General features: G+C 41.5%; 1 protein-coding gene across 10 annotated transcripts in view; it reads left to right on the forward strand.

Moving 5' to 3' along the window:
• LOC135503125 (calmodulin-beta-like) overlaps positions 1-11,050 on the forward strand; it is an 82,875-nt gene extending 71,825 nt beyond the window's left edge. For all 10 annotated transcript variants that reach the window (XM_064796499.1, XM_064796500.1, XM_064796498.1 and 7 more), the window contains one exon: positions 190-11,050. In XM_064796499.1, coding sequence (XP_064652569.1) covers positions 190-239 — 50 coding nt within the window. In that variant the 3' untranslated portion in view covers positions 240-11,050. The remainder of the gene's footprint in view (positions 1-189) is intronic.
• The last annotated feature ends 8,166 nt before the right edge of the window (positions 11,051-19,216 follow it).

Consider the following 19,216-nt stretch of genomic DNA (forward strand, 5'->3'; position numbering starts at 1 on the left):
ATAGGCATGTTAACGTATGCGACGTCTGTGATCCTTGGACCGTACGCCCATGACAAAATAGTCTGAATTGGGCTATGGCCAACTGCACGTCACCTAACGTTCACTCGTCGTTCCCGGTTCGATTGATGATTGCCTGTACTAGTATCTTCGAAATATCTGACATGCTTTCTCTCTTCTTTTTCTACTCAGAGTTTATTAGAATGATGCAAGTAAAACAAGGAGATGGTAACAAGCAATGACGCCAGCCTGACACGGGTGCAAGCAACCAACGAGATTTGGATGCGCATGATGCCTAATTTACATATTGATAACGTGATTGGCCAGATGTCCCTCGTTCTGCACGTGACTTAGCCTAGTGACTCGTTTTATCGGATTGAATATGAAATATCGAATGAGAATTTCACCGATGATTTATGAAAGTTTTGGATGTTTCCCCTTGTTCAGTTAATCAACATTGCTCTGGGTCAGACATTTGACCCATGTATATATTCGTAAATCAGAATTATGCAACAGTTGATTTCGACTAATAGTTTCGAATTTCAACTTTCGTGTTCCTTGATTTCGATAGTAGGTTCCAGCTAAAGCAAGCAGTGACAAGCACGTTCTAAAATGGATACAGTCATATCTGCACTTGGATGCACTGGGAGAGTTGAGAAATATCACTTCGTACTATACGGGTATTTGAGGTGCTGCAACAAGTGGTTGAGGAACAGCATGGGATTGCGTTATGATAACTGTATGAGAAGAGATTGAGTAAGACGCCATTGGTTGGACACATGATTAGAAAGATCAGTCTAAATGGCAGATCACACAGTTTCCTCGAGATTTTTACCTACAACTCCGTGATCTATTTTCGTGGTGCATTACCCTTAACTTGTATCATTCCTATCTTTGTACCTAATGTTATTTAGCATTTCTTTTGTATGAAAAATTGTAGACAGCACTGAACAACTTTCTTTCGACAAAACGTCAAACAGAGGGCTCATCAGTTTCTCCCTGGTTGACCAACGAAGCGGCAGTAGACCTAAGTATATTAAGCTTGTAAATTGAGTAGTATTTTCTTCAGATTTACAAATCAAAATCTTGAGCATCGTTGTACTTTTCCGCCTAATGCCTGAAGGAGCACTCCTACTGATGTTGGGTCATGGTAAAGCTTAAACTGGCTATGAAAAGGGGATTTCAAAAAATATCCTTGAAGCTTTTTTGATAGTCCGTTCGAAGCACGATTCGTGTTGTGCTACATTTTCTCTCAAGTCAAAGCCCCCGACGTCTACGTGAACGCCTGTCCCATTGTTCGTTTTCGTTACCAGGACGTCAACAAATGAGATAGGCGTTCACTTTGGCGTTTCGGCGGATTTGCAAAAAAAAAACTCCCCAATGGTCGAGGTCACCCTGCAATCTATCCTGGACTCGTCGCGCATCATGTATGAGGCTCGAGTTGTTGTAAACATATCTTTACATCAGGTTTCTTCAATGCGCCGACTTGGTTATTCTAGTGTTTTCTACCGTCTTCCTTCTTGTTGCCATAGAAACCATCCTGCTTTGGCTCATGCAAGAAAGTGTATGCCGTCTACAACGATCTTCTTGGGTACGGCAGTGCCATCTGTTAGGTTTTTTGTTAAACTACATGCACTATCGTTTTTCATTGACACCCTACCATTTTGTTCTGCTGTGGGACATTATCATAATCATGGCCGTGAGAGTCAGGCCCGGAACAGGGGTAACAGTTTTAAATGTCCTAAGATAGAGTGTCACGGGGACAAAGTATTCTGTTATGCATTTATATCCGTATGGAAGGGACATTATTTACGTCCCCTTTCACCATATTTTGGGATGAAACATTTAAGGCTGCTACATGTACACTAGCAGGCCTACATAATAACGCTGCAACCTATCAAGTCGTGATGCCTCTTGTCTGATTTTACAGTTTGTTTACTTCGGGAATGACCATGCCAAGAAAACACCAAAACGCACTCTCAGTCGATCTCGAGAGTTCAAGACTAGGTATAACATATAGTTTAGCCTACAGAATGTAGAACGGGTTGAGAGTGGATTAATGAGTGACCTCAATGTTTTGCTCACCTCTAACTGGTTAAATCGTAAGAACTATATACAGATGTTTAGTTTTGGTTATGACAAGAAGATAAATGTATGCATTTCCAACTGGCATCTGTATGTTGTAAAGAACTTTAATATGCATGGTTGTCTTTTCTAAGAAAAACATGATGTCGTTCTTTAATGTGTATAATTTGTTATGTTATTTGAAGTTCTCGATATGGCTTATCATTTGGCAGTATATTACTTTGTAAACCAATGTGGCTGACAGCACGCAGCTTGAAGCCACAGAAATGCATCTATTGACTATATTGGTAGATCAGGCTATACCCGGATCATTGATTACTTGACCTACATTAGAGTCAAACGCCATGCTGTTAGGCATCCCTGGTCAAAAGTCCTGATTGGATTCTTAGATAAGATTAAGTTCAGTTTTGTGTTCATGCAGTCATACATTTTTACAAGAAACTTGTGAGGTTCTTTGAAGATTCTTAGTTGAGATCTTCACTCAGAATCTTATGATAATCTTTTAAAGATATGACAGGTTATTTGTTGCAGGTTGTACACTGCCATAGAAAACTGAACAGGATCTTAACTAAGAATTTTATGAAGATTTTTGACTCAGTGTAGAGGAGAAAATGTCCCCCTGGAAGAAGTGTCCGTCCCTAGAAAAATCTACACTAAGGGATAATGGTTTATAGCTCTATAGAGGCCATGACTGCCAATAGCTCTGATATCAAAGCACTTAAAAGAGTCAATTTTTCCAGGACATTTTGACCTGGAACATTTTAAACTTCTATACTCGGATTGAACATTGGTTCATTCTTTAAAACTCAGATATTGTGCAATATCATATCAAATCGCGAATTATTTTTTTCGCATCTCGCTCTCAACTCAATATTGCACACAAAGGAAAACAAACTTATGAAACGATATCACAGGAGAATCGTACTTGTTCCATCGATTTAGAGTAAGCTCCTTTGGATAGAAGAAGGGGTCGCTGGGGCAACACTCGAAAACTGAGTAGAAAATAACATTTGTCATCAAAAGGTGGATGTATTATTTAGTGCTGTTTTGGTAACAATGTGCCTTTGATCATGAGACCAACTTGATGTATATCTGTGTCAAGAAATAGAGTGATTTAAAACCTAAATGGTGAAGATTATAAGTGCACAAACAGAATGTGAGTGTAGTTTACATGGTTTAGTCCTACTTACAACGCCTTTTGGTTTGGCTTTTGATTAATTGGTTCTGTAAAAAAATCAATCTGGGACAAATTGTCGACACGTCACTTATTGTGCTGCTATTCAGGCCATGTTGATGTGAATCCTCTCTCGGTGATCCATTTTAGAATAGAGAGGTTCAGTTCTTGATCCGAGTACGAGAACATGATGATTGTTTCTCCGCTTGATGACGTCATCAAGTCAAGTTGAAAAACGCTTTGAAAAATGCACACCTGCTCTATCGCTTTATTGTCATCGTCTGCTACAGAGACGGAATTTCTTCCTCATTCCATGTGGCTTTTGAAAGTGGATAACCAGTTACATAATCCAGCTAGTAGTACATGTAGTTGGACATTTATTTAGGTAGATACCAAAATGTTAATGGCAAATTGTGCAAGATTGTAATGAAGGTCACTGATTGGTCGATAGAGATTTGCAATAGATTAGCGTAGATGTACATGTAGGTTAGAAATGTTTTGTTATGATGCGCGTGTTGGTTGGTAAAACAAGTTTGTTATGTAAATATGTTTATACTTGTACAGTCATGAAGTTGCGTTGAGATATACATATACCACATAAAAGTTATAATTTTCTACGGATCAAAACAAAATAATGTACGTGCACATGTATACAATTTAGGTACTCGATGTACTGTGTATATATAGGCATGAATGTACATGTTTGGTACACCGATGCGCATAAGTTAGATATACACTAGCTGTTTTTGTGTATATTTTGTTTATGCTTGGGTTTACAAAATTAACATTCTATACTAGTGACAGTGTAGAACCTCTGAAAAAGAGGGCGTTGCAGGCACGGAAACACTAGCTCTATATCAAGGAACATACGTGCCTTGTAGTTGTGGAATATGTTTATCGAAAGATATCCAGTGCATATGATACGTATACTTAATATGTACATCCGTGCCAGTGTAAACCGATCGTACGGTATATTGTTTATTACAATGTAGCAGAGTAGATTGATACGATGTAGTCGTCGTTTGTTTGTAGTCGTAACCGTGAAGGGTTTTTGGCAGTATTTTGAAAATCATCGATTAGGATGCATGAGTCAAAACAGTTAATTTATAAATGTTCTTGTCTGGCACTGGTTTGGTGAACGATATTTAAATTGTTGGTCACGCGCGAGGAAACCCACTTCTTCCCTGGGTCTGGTTGAGATGATTGATTCAACATCCGTTCGCTCTCTCTGGCCGAAGACAAAGTCGCCAGGCTAGTTTAGCAAATTGACGCCCAATCGTAGTGATACGCGAGAAAGCGCTCATGTCCTGACAATGTAATATTCCTTTGATAATGACATAAGCTTGAAATTGACTTCTCTCTCTGGCCAAAGACAAGTCACCAGGCTAATTCACATGACTGACACCCAACCGTAGTGGCACGCAAAAACGCTCACATGTCCTGATAATGTAATATTCATTTGAGAATGACGCCCGAGGGCAAGTGCGAACTCAGTAACAGAAAACTGTTTGACATCGTAATCTGTAAAATTTAATATGTCACACTTCTTAGAACACTTGTTTTTAATGCCTATTCTGTGTCATTAATTGCTACAGTCACGTCTTCAATGCCGATTCTATCTGCTATTCATTGGATTGCGCAACATAGACAGTATGTTGTTAAGTGTATGTACATCTCAAGAGTACCATCTTGTGTAAGTCCATGTTCCTCAACCAACCGCTTCTTGACACGGTGCCAGTCGAACCGTGTGTTTTGTTCAATCAAATGAGCTGTCCTGTTTGTCTACAGAGCACAGCTGCCTTTGTTTATGCCATCGAAACAGTAGTGTATCGCGCAGTTTGTCGTTACAACAAACAACATATATACAGTATCGTCTGCCATATTGCACTGGAGATTTTCCTCCAGTAAACCCACGACAGGTTGGCAAACGTTAGAAAAATCGACTCCGACAGCTAAGTCGATTATACAGGCACATGTTCACAGCTCCGAGGTGTACATTGTACCACTCCTTTACCTCGGTTGATAACGTTGGAAGTAATTGTCATTTCGGGTTCGGGTTTATGTCATGGCATTACGTTTTCGCATAAATACATGTAGCTGTCTGTTTGTATACTCATGCTCTGCTATACGATATTATTCAGCACTCTCGTATTTTCGAACTTTCTCGATCATTTAGCTGTCTTTAAGAAATACTCATCGATTGTACATCTAGATTGCAGATGAACTACAAGATCCATCTCAATAAACTTTAGTCAGAAGCACATTGTCCTCGCTTTAGGGGTATTTGAGCTTGCCGATCGCTGGATTGCATGCTTCAGTGGATTTTGACTCTTGGATCACCACCGCCTGACCTAGATACGCAGGCGCAGCTGCTGTAGCTGGTACTGCATGCTGTACTGTAGTGTGCTGTTGCGGAGCCTTCCGGTGTCTACCGTGTGTTGCAATACTCAGCCTCAATCTGTCATTTCTACTCATCATTACTGTCTATAGAATGTACCGACTCAAGAACATGATAATACGAATGCCCAGAATGCTCATTCAAATTCATAATTCAACATTCAACATTCAATTCTGAGGTGGTGGAACCCTAATTATTAGCCAATCAGATCCTGCGTATCTTGACGCTTTGACCAATCGTACAAGAGTAAAAAACAGAGAAGTTTGTTTTATGCCTGTGAGATAGCAAAGCATAACAATGATTTTCAGTTATATGAAAACGTAGAAATGATTTACATGTATTTCCGGGTACCATTTTCCCAGCACCGGTGAATACTTAGACTAACCTGTAGAGTGAGGAACTCAGTAATTATAGATTTAATTACGGTTTAAATTGTTAGAAATAAGCCTTCATTACACTTTTAATTCAAGTATGTCACCTCAGTAATCATTTGCAAAAGCGTCAATATACGCAGGATCTGATTGGCTAGTTATTTGGGTTCCACCACTTCAGAATCCAGATTGAATTTTGAATTTTGAATGAGCACTCTGGGCTTATTCAATATTGAATTTTGACTTTAGAAGTGGCACTTTTTGCTCATTTCAAAATTCGATGTTGAATTTGGAATTTGGAAGTGGCTCTTTTTGAATTTTGAATGTGTATTCTGAGTTTTCGTATGATAAGGCTCCCATAATAATTCACAAAATATGTCAATATTATTGACTTAGGAAGTTCGTCATCTACAGTACGTACATTTTATAAACTTTGTAGTTCAAATAGAACTGCTGGTAAATAGCCTGGCGGTGTCTCTTGTGGAAAGTCTGAGACTGAGGTACCAGTGTGTGCGCTTGAAGCTGATGATGGGAACGTTAGGGATTTGGGAATTGGGCAATCTATCCAGGCGATGGTTGGTGATCAATGAGTCACAATCCAGTTATTACAGCAGTCCAGTGATCCAGTGTTTTCGAATACCCGCGCTGTAGGTATGTGACTCATTGCCTCTTTCGTTTTTTAGGAAATGTACATGTACAATACTATATTCTATATGCTGAGTTTCAACGCGACATTAACTTGGCCCTGGTAAGTTGCCCGTGTCGTGATCCATACAATGTAGCTTAATACATGTAGCGTGCAAATTCGGCAACCTTCTGATGCCTGGCCATGATTTCTTGGAACAAGTTTTATTTTCGAAAATGCTAGACTATGAAGTAAGTTAGGTGTACACTCAAGTCAGTGAGTTAGGTTTGATGAGAGATTTCCTTAGATGGAAGCGCTACATTAAATGTCAATTCGTTGGATACCATTAATATTGCATTGGTAGCTTACCAGATAAGGGCAAAGCTAAATTAAACCATACTATAGAATGTTTTCATGTACAAATCGTTGAACGTTAGGCTATAAGAACGATAGTTCCGTTTTTGTTTTACCTATACCTAATACCTCACTTGGCTTTATGCAACAAGGAATCAATGAAAAGTACCTTTATTTCTAGACCAGTCTCAACACGGTTATCCAGACCCCTATAAACTGACAGGCAATTCCCATTCTGACGTGCCGCCTCAGTTTTGGTCTACATTTTAGCTCCACCCTCGCGGTTCGGGTGAGAAGACCAATGACTCCAGTCGGTATCAGTTCCTTAAACGTGATTTGGACTGCTCTAGAAATAGAGATGGCTACCTGTTTTTTTGCAAATGGCAAAGTGGGGGCATTGCGTGGTCTGAACTGGTAAATGTCTCTGTTCTGGTTTGAAAGCTGAACAGGTATTTTTGTCAGATTTGTAAATAAGTATATGTCCGTCACACTATCTAGAGCTTTGACGCCTGTTCTCTCTTAGACGTTGAGGTTATAGATAATGTGAGCGTCACTTGGCAAGTATTTGTACGAAATTATGTATTTCACGCCTCCTATATGCCCGTGTGTGAACTAAGCTTTTGTCCTAGCGATTTGCCTATACGAGAGAAATGAGTGTATACTATTTTGTTTCTTGTGTGTATTATGCATATAAAATGAATGCAAATGATCGACCTCAAACATGTCAAATGGTGGCACACGTAATATCTCTCAATGCATGTTTTACAAGAGTTTTGTTAAGCGGGTTGATTTTTGTCCTAAATAATAATTTTTGTGAATATCTGTACACATTCGACGGATGTGGCCAAAACAATATAATTCTAGCTTACTTGAAGAAATATCAACACTCGTTTTGCCACGATGCAGGTGATGAGATAGAGTGCTGTTTTTTTGGGCGATGTATGATATTCCATCAGCTAAACCGGGAACTTACTAATTAGTTTTTGTCAATCAAAGTTACCCCCCTTTCGATCTGAAGTCGTCCCGCTTTACGGCAACATCTGGAAGGCAGTATACTGGTCTGGTGACAGTAAAAACACTGGAAGGCATAGTTACAGAACTTGTACGTGACCAAAAAATAGACACCTCGACCGTATTTACACATTAACACAGTATATGTGGTCAGCGAATAAATTCACCGAGACTGGCATTCATAGTAAGGGTGTTTGCCCTGTTTGATATTATTCTACTAATCTTGACAAAATACTGCCGGTTTTAATTTCATTGGGGTTAGTGCTGTACTGACACCTAAGATCATAATGTTGCGAAATGGTCAACTATGGTTCTCTCCAATGAGTACTACAAACACCAATAAGAGCATGCTTCCAGTTCATTGGTCAATGGTTATTCTTACCATGGAACATAGTAACATCCTCACCCGTTTATGTCAATGGGCGTCAGTTCGAAGCAGTAGATATATTGAATGTATGGGCATACGTGTACATCATCAGCATTCGTGTATAAACTTTCATATTTTTTCAGAGTTGGTTTGCATATCTGATATGTTATATTATCATCAGCTCAATTATATAATCGTTTTCACGTTTCTCTTGAGCTGTTTCTAGGACTCTGTCCAAACTCCATGATGACTTTCTATTCTGAGAGGTAGTGGTATAGTTAGTGTTGGTCTTTACCTGGCTTGTCCGTTAAGGGTGTATATGACATTGTATACGAGGGCACATTCCGCTCTGTCCCATCCATCATTTGATCGAAAAACATCGCGTTAAAAAGGACCGTGTTCTTTCTAAACTTATATACATGAACCATATCATATTTGACCATCATCACTGGGTAAACTTGACTGGAAACACTTTGCACTAAATGTATCAGAATACAAATAGATATATATTAACCGGACACTTGAATATATCCATTAGACAAGTGGAATTCATAGTTGCCCCCAAGCAAATCTAAGGTGTAGTCAAATCCTTGGGGTTGTTTATAAAATTGACTTGGAATTTAAATACCTTTTAACTGGCACTCTCGTCTTCGGAATTTACCATGTACTGCCATTGTATTTGGTAGAAACGCCCCCCCCCCCCCGCCCTTTCAACTTAGAAACCCAGGCTTAGCCGATGTTACTAAGGTGTAGTGGAGAAAGCCGTATTTAAGTATGTTTGTGACATTTTCCGTCTGTTGTTCCAAACTCGCATCGTATGTGTTTTTGGACTCGTGTTCTCTGTGAAATGTGGACAGTGCGGAGTTTGCAGCTTGTGCGATAGGTAGTAGATGCAGTGTATAACCACACTGCAGGTAGTACAAATGTAGTGGTAGCAGTAAGTCTATAGTTTGGTCAGTTATGCATGCTCTCGTTAAAAGCAAGAGACAAAGCGATTGGACACTTCATGTACAAGAATGTCAAAGTAATGCTGGTTAACTAAGACTCTCAGACTGAGTTAACTAGCATCTGTCCGTGTTTTTTCTTGGGCCACACGTGTCTCAACGCTCGGAATGAGTGGATGGTTAGATAGTGTCAACTTGCGGAAACTTACCAGCGATGGCCATCAGGAACTTTTGACGAGTTTTAAAATCGAGAGCACGCTCTGTTTCGAAATCATGTAAATCTTTGACGTTACATTCTTTTAAAGGTAGATGTCGCGTTAAGATACGCAGGATTATGCAATACTCATTATATATTAACAAGTATGGATAAACTAATCTATGCTTGGTATTACTAATGAGACTACTCATTCAAAAATGCTCTTGTAAACTCGGCATGTCCTTGCCATATAAGAATTACTCGGACAGGTTCCCCAAGGTCTTTTTACCTTCCGAGTTAAGTCTGAGGTTCATAAATGAATAGTTAAATTGGTGAAAAGAAATATTTTGTATCGATAATACTCTAGATGACCTATCTATGGGCTGAATATGCGAGCTAGCCTCCGTCGATATTATGTGCATTGTCGTTCGAAGCCTTTTAATATCGTTTCGGGATGAACAATTGATGGGCGACACCCAAGTTGCCTGAAGGCCATGACATAATCTCATGACCTTGGGTATTGTGTCGATTCTATTTCTAAAGGGTTAGAACGACAGCCTCGTATAAATTAAACTTAATCCATGCTATCCTTTTATGCCTGCCTACACAGGGGTTGATCCACCACTCAGTAACCACTGGTGAATGTACTCTTCCCAATGCCATTGTCAATCAACTTACCACAACCTGCAAAAATCAATGAGTTCGAGGCAATCAATATGAATGAACATTTGGCTGTTCAATTCACGCCTCTAAAATAAGAAACTGTTGACTGCAGTGCGCCAGAATTACTTTCACCATGCATAGCTTTTTGGCGATAAGGCATGCAGTGTGTGAGGAGAAAGACAGTCTCCCTTAAGTGTGACGAGACAGAAGGCTAAATTTCGGTAGCTCTACAATCAATCATAAATGCTTGCTACAATATGTAGAAGCTTGTTTTCTTGATTCGATCCAACCACGTAGCTGAATTGAAGGGGAAATTTAATCCCGTCTTGATACTGACTAGTTCACGCAAACCATGCTCGCCTTGTGAATAACGTTTGACCCTCTTTCGGGACCAGTGGGTGGTACATGTACTGGAAGTGATTCTTGGCACCACCATGGTAGATATGGTTTGACCTCGACGGAATGTCGACGGTTTCTTCAAACATCGTTTTAATGGTCGTGGCTTGAATAGACAGATCAGTAGAAAGGCGTCTAGACGAGGTTATGAATCAATCCTAATGGAGAGACCTAGATGAAGTCGAGCAGGAAAACGGTTGCTTCAGGAGTTGTAAATCTGATATTTATCATAATCATAAGCTTTAGCCCGAGTTTGAGCTATACTTCTCCACTTGAGGGCCATATTTACGGAAGAATCAATTAAGCTGCGTTATATTTCAGCTCATAGCCGGTTTTGTTGCATGGTATAGTAATAATATTCACTTTTTCATGGTTACTCCATTTTGTTAAGTACTCTCAAATACTAAAACCACTACTGCAGACTCGAACTGTGATTTTTAGCTGTATATAAACCATAATTAATTTTTCATTTTCGTCTTCGCGTTGTTCTTTCTCAAACACGTCAAGGGAATACATTAGGGGTTTTTCGCAAAGCACCCGAAACGTCCACGTGTACCCCTGTCCCAATGTTCGACTCGTCATCAGGAGGTATAACAATGAGATAGGCGTTCACGTTGGCCTTTCGGAGGTTTTGCGAAAACTCCCTTTGATGCCTAACTTCTACCTGAAGAAAATGAGCGTATCCTAGATAACTAAAGTGGTGTTCCTAAGCTTGCTGAATGTGTGGATCCTTCCAGCCACCCACCCAAATCTTCATGCCAATGTAGACCTAAAAAATGTCCCCCTGGAAAAAGTGTCCGCCCCTATATTGTCTTCTGACGGATTAATATGGTACATGGTTCTATAGAGACTGTATGACAGTCAATAACAGAGAGATAACATGCATATACATGTATGTCACCGGTGCTCCAAACTGTTTGAAGGTGAATCATCAATGTATTTTTAGCTCAGCTGATGAAGTCAGCGAGCTGGTAGAATAGCTATTTAGATTCTGTCTGTCAGTCAGTCGTGCCGTCTGTCCGTCCGTCCATCTGTCAACATGGGGCGCACGTTTTGTAACCGTAGGACCCAGATATTTCAACTTTTAAGTTACTGTGCTTCGGGAAGTGTCTCCATGGAATGAGTTCCATGGATGTTCCTTCAGATTTGTTTCTGGATGGGCACAGATTGCATCCGGTTGACCTTGCGCTATAGGCTCAACCATCATCATTCATCATCCTTCTCTGTGGCATTAATTTATTAATGACCCTTAGGCCGAAGTTACACAGACCTCATTCGTTCATTTCCCAGGACTCATTTTTCCCTTTTGCTTTCTTTCCCCTGTGAATGCACGGCCTTGTGGCGTGCATTCACCGAGGAATGAAAGAAAAACCCGGAAAGTGACTCATGGTAAATGAACGAATGAGGCCTATGTAACTTCGGCCTTATATGAACACGTCGAAAAGGCCTTTGATGCCTTGTGCTGCTGGCTATCATCAGCCTGTTCAAGCAATGCGCTACACCATCATCATGCATCATCCTTCTGTCATGTTTGTGTGGCATTACTTTGTATTCGAAAGACCATTAGTCTAGGTGGTTATTGTATTAAACAAAGGCAGTTGATTGTACATGCTGTGGAATTTGGCACTTTTTCATCTCCATCTTGGATCCCGTAGGTATGATGATGACTATAACAAGAGGTTAAGTCTAAAAAATTCACAAACAGCGACTCACCAGTATCTAATTAGTCGATTTGAATTTCTTTTTTTAGGTGTAACATTCTGTCAACTTTATGACTATTGACAGCAGTGTACGGTCATACACTGCTGCTACTGATCATGGCATTCCATCCAATTGCCATTGAACAAATTAGAGTTTGAGATCTTGGCTTTTAAGATGAATAGATATATTGCAGGTGATTTAGCAACTTAAAACAATGTTTCAGCTACATGTGGTGTAATAAACCTGATGATCACGTTAATTTAACATCCAAATGCCTCCGATGGGGTTGCTTTTTGGCACGTTGCACTCCTATATAGTTTGTCCACCATGTTGTATTATACTGGTACCGTATCTGGTATGGACAAAATATCGGCTGAGTGCCAGGCCCTTGGGCCTCTTATTATTCATTGACTGGACCGTAACACGTAACAATCGCTCGAAACTACTGATTAAGCGCTTTGCATCAATGAGTTTGCTGATGTCCTTTGAACCCGTGGGTGCAGCAACCATAGTTTCCACGCCTGTGTCCGATTCCCAAGGATTCCAAACATCACAATCTGTCAACCACCTGGGACCTGATTTCCACAATTGCGACGATCTTAGTGGTGTCTCTGTTTTTCGCGGGAGACTAAATCTGCCGGGTTTTCAGAGTCATTTACGTGCCTCCAGTTCGCGAAATCCGATTTCTCCCAGATCGCCTTTACTTTGGTTGATGTCCTTGTCAGAGTTCAACCAGAAGAGACTGATCTCTGAATATGTCAAATAATTCAAGTCCAACTGCGGATTATCAGTTCCCAAAACGTTTACTAGATTGTCCACATACTTAGTACTGAGTACCATCACTGATAATTCCAACTGTGGAATTGCCAAGAGCCAACACCTCTTGTCGTTACTGCCCTAAACTCAACCTGACAGGAAGGATCGGCAGCACAACTACCACGCGCTCATACACGGCCATGAAGCACATCACATGCAAAAGCAGTAACCTCATTTACTACATCACATGCAAAAGATGCAACCAACAATACGTTGGTCAAACCAAGCTCCGCCTCATGGACAGATTTGTAAAACACTTTTACAATATCTCCAAGGGCAACAAAGATGACACCATCGGCCGGCACTTCACCAGCCATAACCACGCAGGCATTGATGATGTGTCCATATCAATCCTGTCCTTCATCCACGCCCACCCAGAATCGCCCCAAAGTGCTGTACTCAGGGACACCATCGAAATCAGATGGATCCATAGATTGCGCACTGCAGCTCCGCTGGGACTCAATGTCCTAGACTAGTATGTACTGTACACATACATTGCCACGTCTTTTAACAACTTTTCCCTATGTGTACTCTACAGGGTTCCCCCAGTCTTACTCCAAAGACAGGGGCAGCATTACTTAAACCGTATCCCGACACACTCCATGTCACATCCTATCCACTCAGGACAGGCTATCCGTCAAGCTATTGACCCCTGGAACTAATATCGGGACCATTCCGGTCCCAGAGTGTCCGACGTGTAAAATACCTACAGGTCAACTGGATATGCGGCCTTTTACTCCCCACAGCCGCACATCTAGGATAGGAACATTTTTCTATCAACAGTCCACGGCCCGCCTCTGCAGGGCCAACCCATCTTGATCAATATCGCCTTTATAAGTGTCTGATGAGAACTCCTGCGAAACCGTTCACACCACCCCTGGCATAACCCACATGGCGCGCCTCCCCGCCATTCCGCGCAACTTTGCCGCCATGCTCCCTAGGAGCATGACGTCATGTCCGTCTCAAAGCCATGACGTCATAAAGGGGCCCAGCATCACGTCAACCACTGCGTCTTGACGTCAGTTCCAACACCTCACACGGTTTAAGAGATCAAGCGAAGACTTTTGAGCCTTCACAATGGTCACACAAGCCAATTAAGCTGGTCGCATCTCACCGCATTGCCACGTCAAAAATATGTTGTATTATACTGGTACCGTATCTGGTATGGACAAAATATCGGCTGAGTGCCAGGCCCTTGGGCCTCTTATTATTCATTGACTGGACCGTAACACGTAACAATCGCTCGAAACTACTGATTAAGCGCTTTGCATCAATGAGTTTGCTGATGTCCTTTGAACCCGTGGGTGCAGCAACCATAGTTTCCACGCCTGTGTCCGATTCCCAAGGATTCCAAACATCACAATCTGTCAACCACCTGGGACCTGATTTCCACAATTGCGACGATCTTAGTGGTGTCTCTGTTTTTCGCGGGAGACTAAATCTGCCGGGTTTTCAGAGTCATTTACGTGCCTCCAGTTCGCGAAATCCGATTTCTCCCAGATCGCCTTTACTTTGGTTGATGTCCTTGTCAGAGTTCAACCAGAAGAGACTGATCTCTGAATCTGTCAAATAATTCAAGTCCAACTGCGGATTATCAGTTCCCAAAACGTTTACTAGATTGTCCACATACTTAGTACTGAGTACCATCACTGATAATTCCAACTGTGGAATTGTTTTTTTCTCTAGTGCCTTTTGACTGACTACCTTACTCCTGGACCCAACCAAACTGAAATGGTCCCCTTGCCTTAGAAAAGCTACAGTCCCCAACGCACTGCACTATTGACTGGCGTCATCAAAAGCATGGATCTGTACGCACAGGGCGCCCGCGATCAAATCGAAATTCGATGTCCGAAGTTGCCTCAAGATCACCGGCAATCTCCAATCGTCAGTAGTTGAATGAACCCAGTTGGGGAATAATGCACCCAGTGACCCCTGGATGACGTCACATTACGTAATGCACTTTAGCTGGGGAAGAATGAATGGGGAATCCTACCATTACGTAATGCATGATGTAACGTAATGCATTTTATGTAATACTATGATGTAATACGATGACATAATCGATGATGTCAAGGATGCAATGAGGCATTCCCCACAGAATGATGCAATCGAGGATTTCCCAACACTAAGTTTGTTAGCTCACCTCTTAGCAGAGGTGAGCTTATCCCATACCGTGGCGTCCGTCGTCCGTCGTCGTCGTCGTCGTCGTCGTCGTCGTCGTCGTCGTCGTCGTCGTCGTCGTCGTCGTCGTCATCGTCCGTCGTCCGTTAGCAGGGCACGTTTCGTAACTGTTAGAGCTATTGAGTTGAAACTTGGTACACATGTACCCTTATGTAATGACACCTTGGAGACTAAGTTTCGGTCCGATTCGTTTCATGGTTTGGCCACCAGGGGGCCAAACGTTAAAAGTGAAAATATGCAATATCTCCCTTAAAAGTAGTCCGGAAATTTTGAAAAAAATATGGTAGGTACTTCTAGCAAAGGTGCATCATATATCCTCCGGGTTTTTGATTTGACCTCCTTTTCAAGGTCACAGAGGTCAAATGGTGTAAATTGGCCGTTAGGATGTAACGATGGCACGTTTCTAAACTGCAATGACTATTGATACCAAATTTGGTACACATTTACCCCTTAGTCAGGTAATCTCAGGGACCGAAGTTTGGTCCAATATGATTCACCATTTGACCACCAGGGGGCAAAATCCAAAAACCTTAAAAATGTGATTATTCCTTAACTTCTTGCCCGATTGCCACCAATTTGATATCATGGGTACATCTAACCACGATACAGTATATGTCACACAGGTTTTTAATTTGACCTTCTTGTCAAGGTCACAGAGGTCAAATGGCGTAAATTCGCCGTCAGGCCGTAACTATGGCACGTTTCTTAACTGCAATGACTATTGATCACAAATTAAGTACACATGTACCCCTTGGTCAGGTGATCTCAGGTACCGAAGTTTGGTGCGATCTGATCTGCCGTTTGGCCTCCAGGGAGGGGGCCAAATCCTAAATTCTTCAAAATGCCATTATTCCTAGTAATGACTTGCCCGATTGGCACCAATTTTATATCATAGGTACATCTAATTCTAACAACCATTCAATGTGTCACCCGGGTCTTCTTTGATTTGACCTACTTTTTAAGGTCACAGAGGTCGAATGTACTGTAAATTGGCCATTTTGGGGAAATTGTAATTGCTTGGACCTACATCAAACCTAACACTACATGACACAATACCATGCTCTTTAGCCATCTTTCCTCCACATGAGGTGAGCACAATGGCCCTGGCCATTTCATTTAAACCTGCCCCCCTGATTGCGTTACCATCAAATAATCGTTTTAAAGTATTTGCACATATGAATTAGACACATGTTGTAACAGGGTGAACAAGATACATGTTCCGGCGTGTTCAATCAGGGCGGTGGCGTATATTTAAGCTGTGCCACTCATCATCTTCACAAATACAAGCGGAAAGTCAAACGAGCAAGAGATAGTCCCTGTGGCATATCTAACTACTGTCTATTCATTCTATTCGGCACGGTGCAGAGGTTTGACTAGCTAAATTCACTGTTTGCACAATGTGTATTCTAGATCTGTGGTCCATGTCTGGTTTGCGGAAATAAATTGGCGTATCCCAATGAAGTTCCTTTGATTGTCTTTTCAGTTGGACAAGTTCGGTTAGAATGTGGTATGGCATCATTGGAAGAAGTATGTTTCGAGATGCCGAAGGGAGGGGGAGCCTCCGCTTTTGGTGGTGAGAACTTTGCATTCAAAGAGGACTTAAATGACAGTTTATGATGTAATAAAATGTAATCATTACGGTAATAAATGCTATATATGATTCACTGTGTTTCAAGAAGATGTGAAAACCGGAAAAACTGAATCCCTGATTCTGCTATTTTCAGTTTAGCTATCATCCTGGTGTTGGTATGCGACCAGACACGGCACACCGACCACCAAAATAGGCCGGAGAGTTCACCCCGCACATCTGCCCCATATGTCCCAAGTCATTTCCATGGAAATCGTACTTGAAATGACGCTTGGCAACGGCCACATATGTGTTTGAAGTGCAACAACGATTTTAAACGTTCCCGTCAGTTGGCGGCACACATAATCCATGTAACGAAGTATCTGGGCCGAGATACGGACCGTTTTTGGGCTAAATAACAAAAACATTGGCTCTGCTTCAGGCAAGATCCAGTAGACGATGTATAGAATTAGATTGCATGTGGAGTCAGTTGACATTGTAACTTAGAATACATGTAGAGTCACCATTAGCATAGTTCTCTTTCTTCCTCTCCTCCAACCCATAGAGATCGATCAGATCAGATAGAAAACAACCACAACCAGGGTTTTATTTTCGAGGTGAGACCGTCATGTTGTTGGCTTTAAGTGGTTCTTTCCATACGGACACATTCCAATCTACGCATTGTCCAGCTGATCCAGGAACACGCTGGGATAACCTCATCAACACTCGCCATATTCACCGATAAATCGGGGTGTAGGGAAGCCATGTTGGATCCTCATTTGACACTAGAAGAATTTGGCATCCTAGATGGTCCACGGAGTAATCCCCAAGAAGCCCTATGATTCTATGATCACACTGTTCTCGAGCTGTCCACTACTCAACCTGTCATTGCTATAAAAGCCAGCGAGGACCAGTTTTACTGGCAGACGGGGACCTGTTTATTGCACATAGTGTGATTTCAATTGCAGGTTGCAGCAATTAATTGCTTGTTTGCGCGGCAATTACAAATGTAACCGCCCAAGCCCTGTAGACTTTCACAGTTGGGCGACATTCTTCACAACAGAAGTTGTCTCTCTTCGTGCTATCTATATGCAAAACACACTAATCTGGAATTACTGCATGAAATACATAACTTTCTGTCCAACTATCAATCTACCTGGATAGATGAGTCTCCACAGTGATACTGTGTATATTGCTCTACTTTAAACCAGTGTGATATCGAAAGTCAAGTACATGTATATGAGACACCAAGTTTCAAGAACACCCAGAATACCCAAATGATGTGACCCGAATGAATCCTCCACGTTATACTTGTGCCATGAAGACAGAAGCTGTCGCTGATCGCTGATTTCCTTAATCGAGTTCTCCACTTATTCTTGTCATTAATGCTTCCAGCAGCGCTGTAATCCTAAATCAAGTACCACCTATCGCATCATCTTTGAAAACATCAATGTTAACGTTGCTATCCACTTCTTTATCTGTAAGTGTCAATGAAAGACAAGTTGCACGATTACAAACCCTTGGTACATAATCATCCTCACTATCTTTGGCTTGATGGTGCATCTAGGACCACGTCTTTCACCATCATGATTTTCCTTTGAAATCAAAACGTTTGAGGTCAAAAGATTGCCCAGACCAGACAACATCAGATCACATTGCTCCTGACGTCCTGAATGACATGAGTCTCGTCATTGAAGTATGTACATCAGACCAACCAGACCAGACCAGATCACATTTGGGTGTGTTTACTCGACAGCCAAATATGGATGGATCCAGACTGATCTGCCTTGAATGACATTGTAGCAAGCCAACATCAACCGAATAACGTCGAGGGACTTCCTGTATGGAAGTGGTTGGGTATATGTGGTAGCCAAAGACAGGATAACCAGGTTGTGATAGCGCAAAGTTGCTAATCTAACAAGCGGTAAAAGACAGAAAAACGAATGTTCCGAATCCTAGCCAACGTTTCCTTGGGACATAGACGTCAAAGGCTGGAAATAGTAAAGCGTACCGTGTGTGAATTCAAAACTACATTTCAACATTTCATTGTGAACCCTGGCTTGAGCGAGTGACCGTACAATGTTGTTATGTTTAGTCTATTATATTCACGAGTGCCCGATCATCCTCAAGAGTACCCTTATCATCCTCACAAGTGTGACCCGCTCTACCAAAACTAGGCGCTTGTCGCATCTGAACTTGACAGGTTGATACGGACTTGTTGTTCATTTCCCTATTGTAGACCTTTTGTGAAATCTATTACAAACTGATTTGGTTACATTTCACCAAAGGTCTACAATAGGTAAATGAACAACAAGTTCGTATCAACCTGTCAAGTTCAGATGCGACAAGCGCCTAGTTTTGGTAGAGCGG

Source organism: Lineus longissimus, chromosome 19, assembly GCF_910592395.1.
Source record: "Lineus longissimus chromosome 19, tnLinLong1.2, whole genome shotgun sequence".
Classification (NCBI taxonomy): domain Eukaryota; kingdom Metazoa; phylum Nemertea; class Pilidiophora; order Heteronemertea; family Lineidae; genus Lineus; species Lineus longissimus.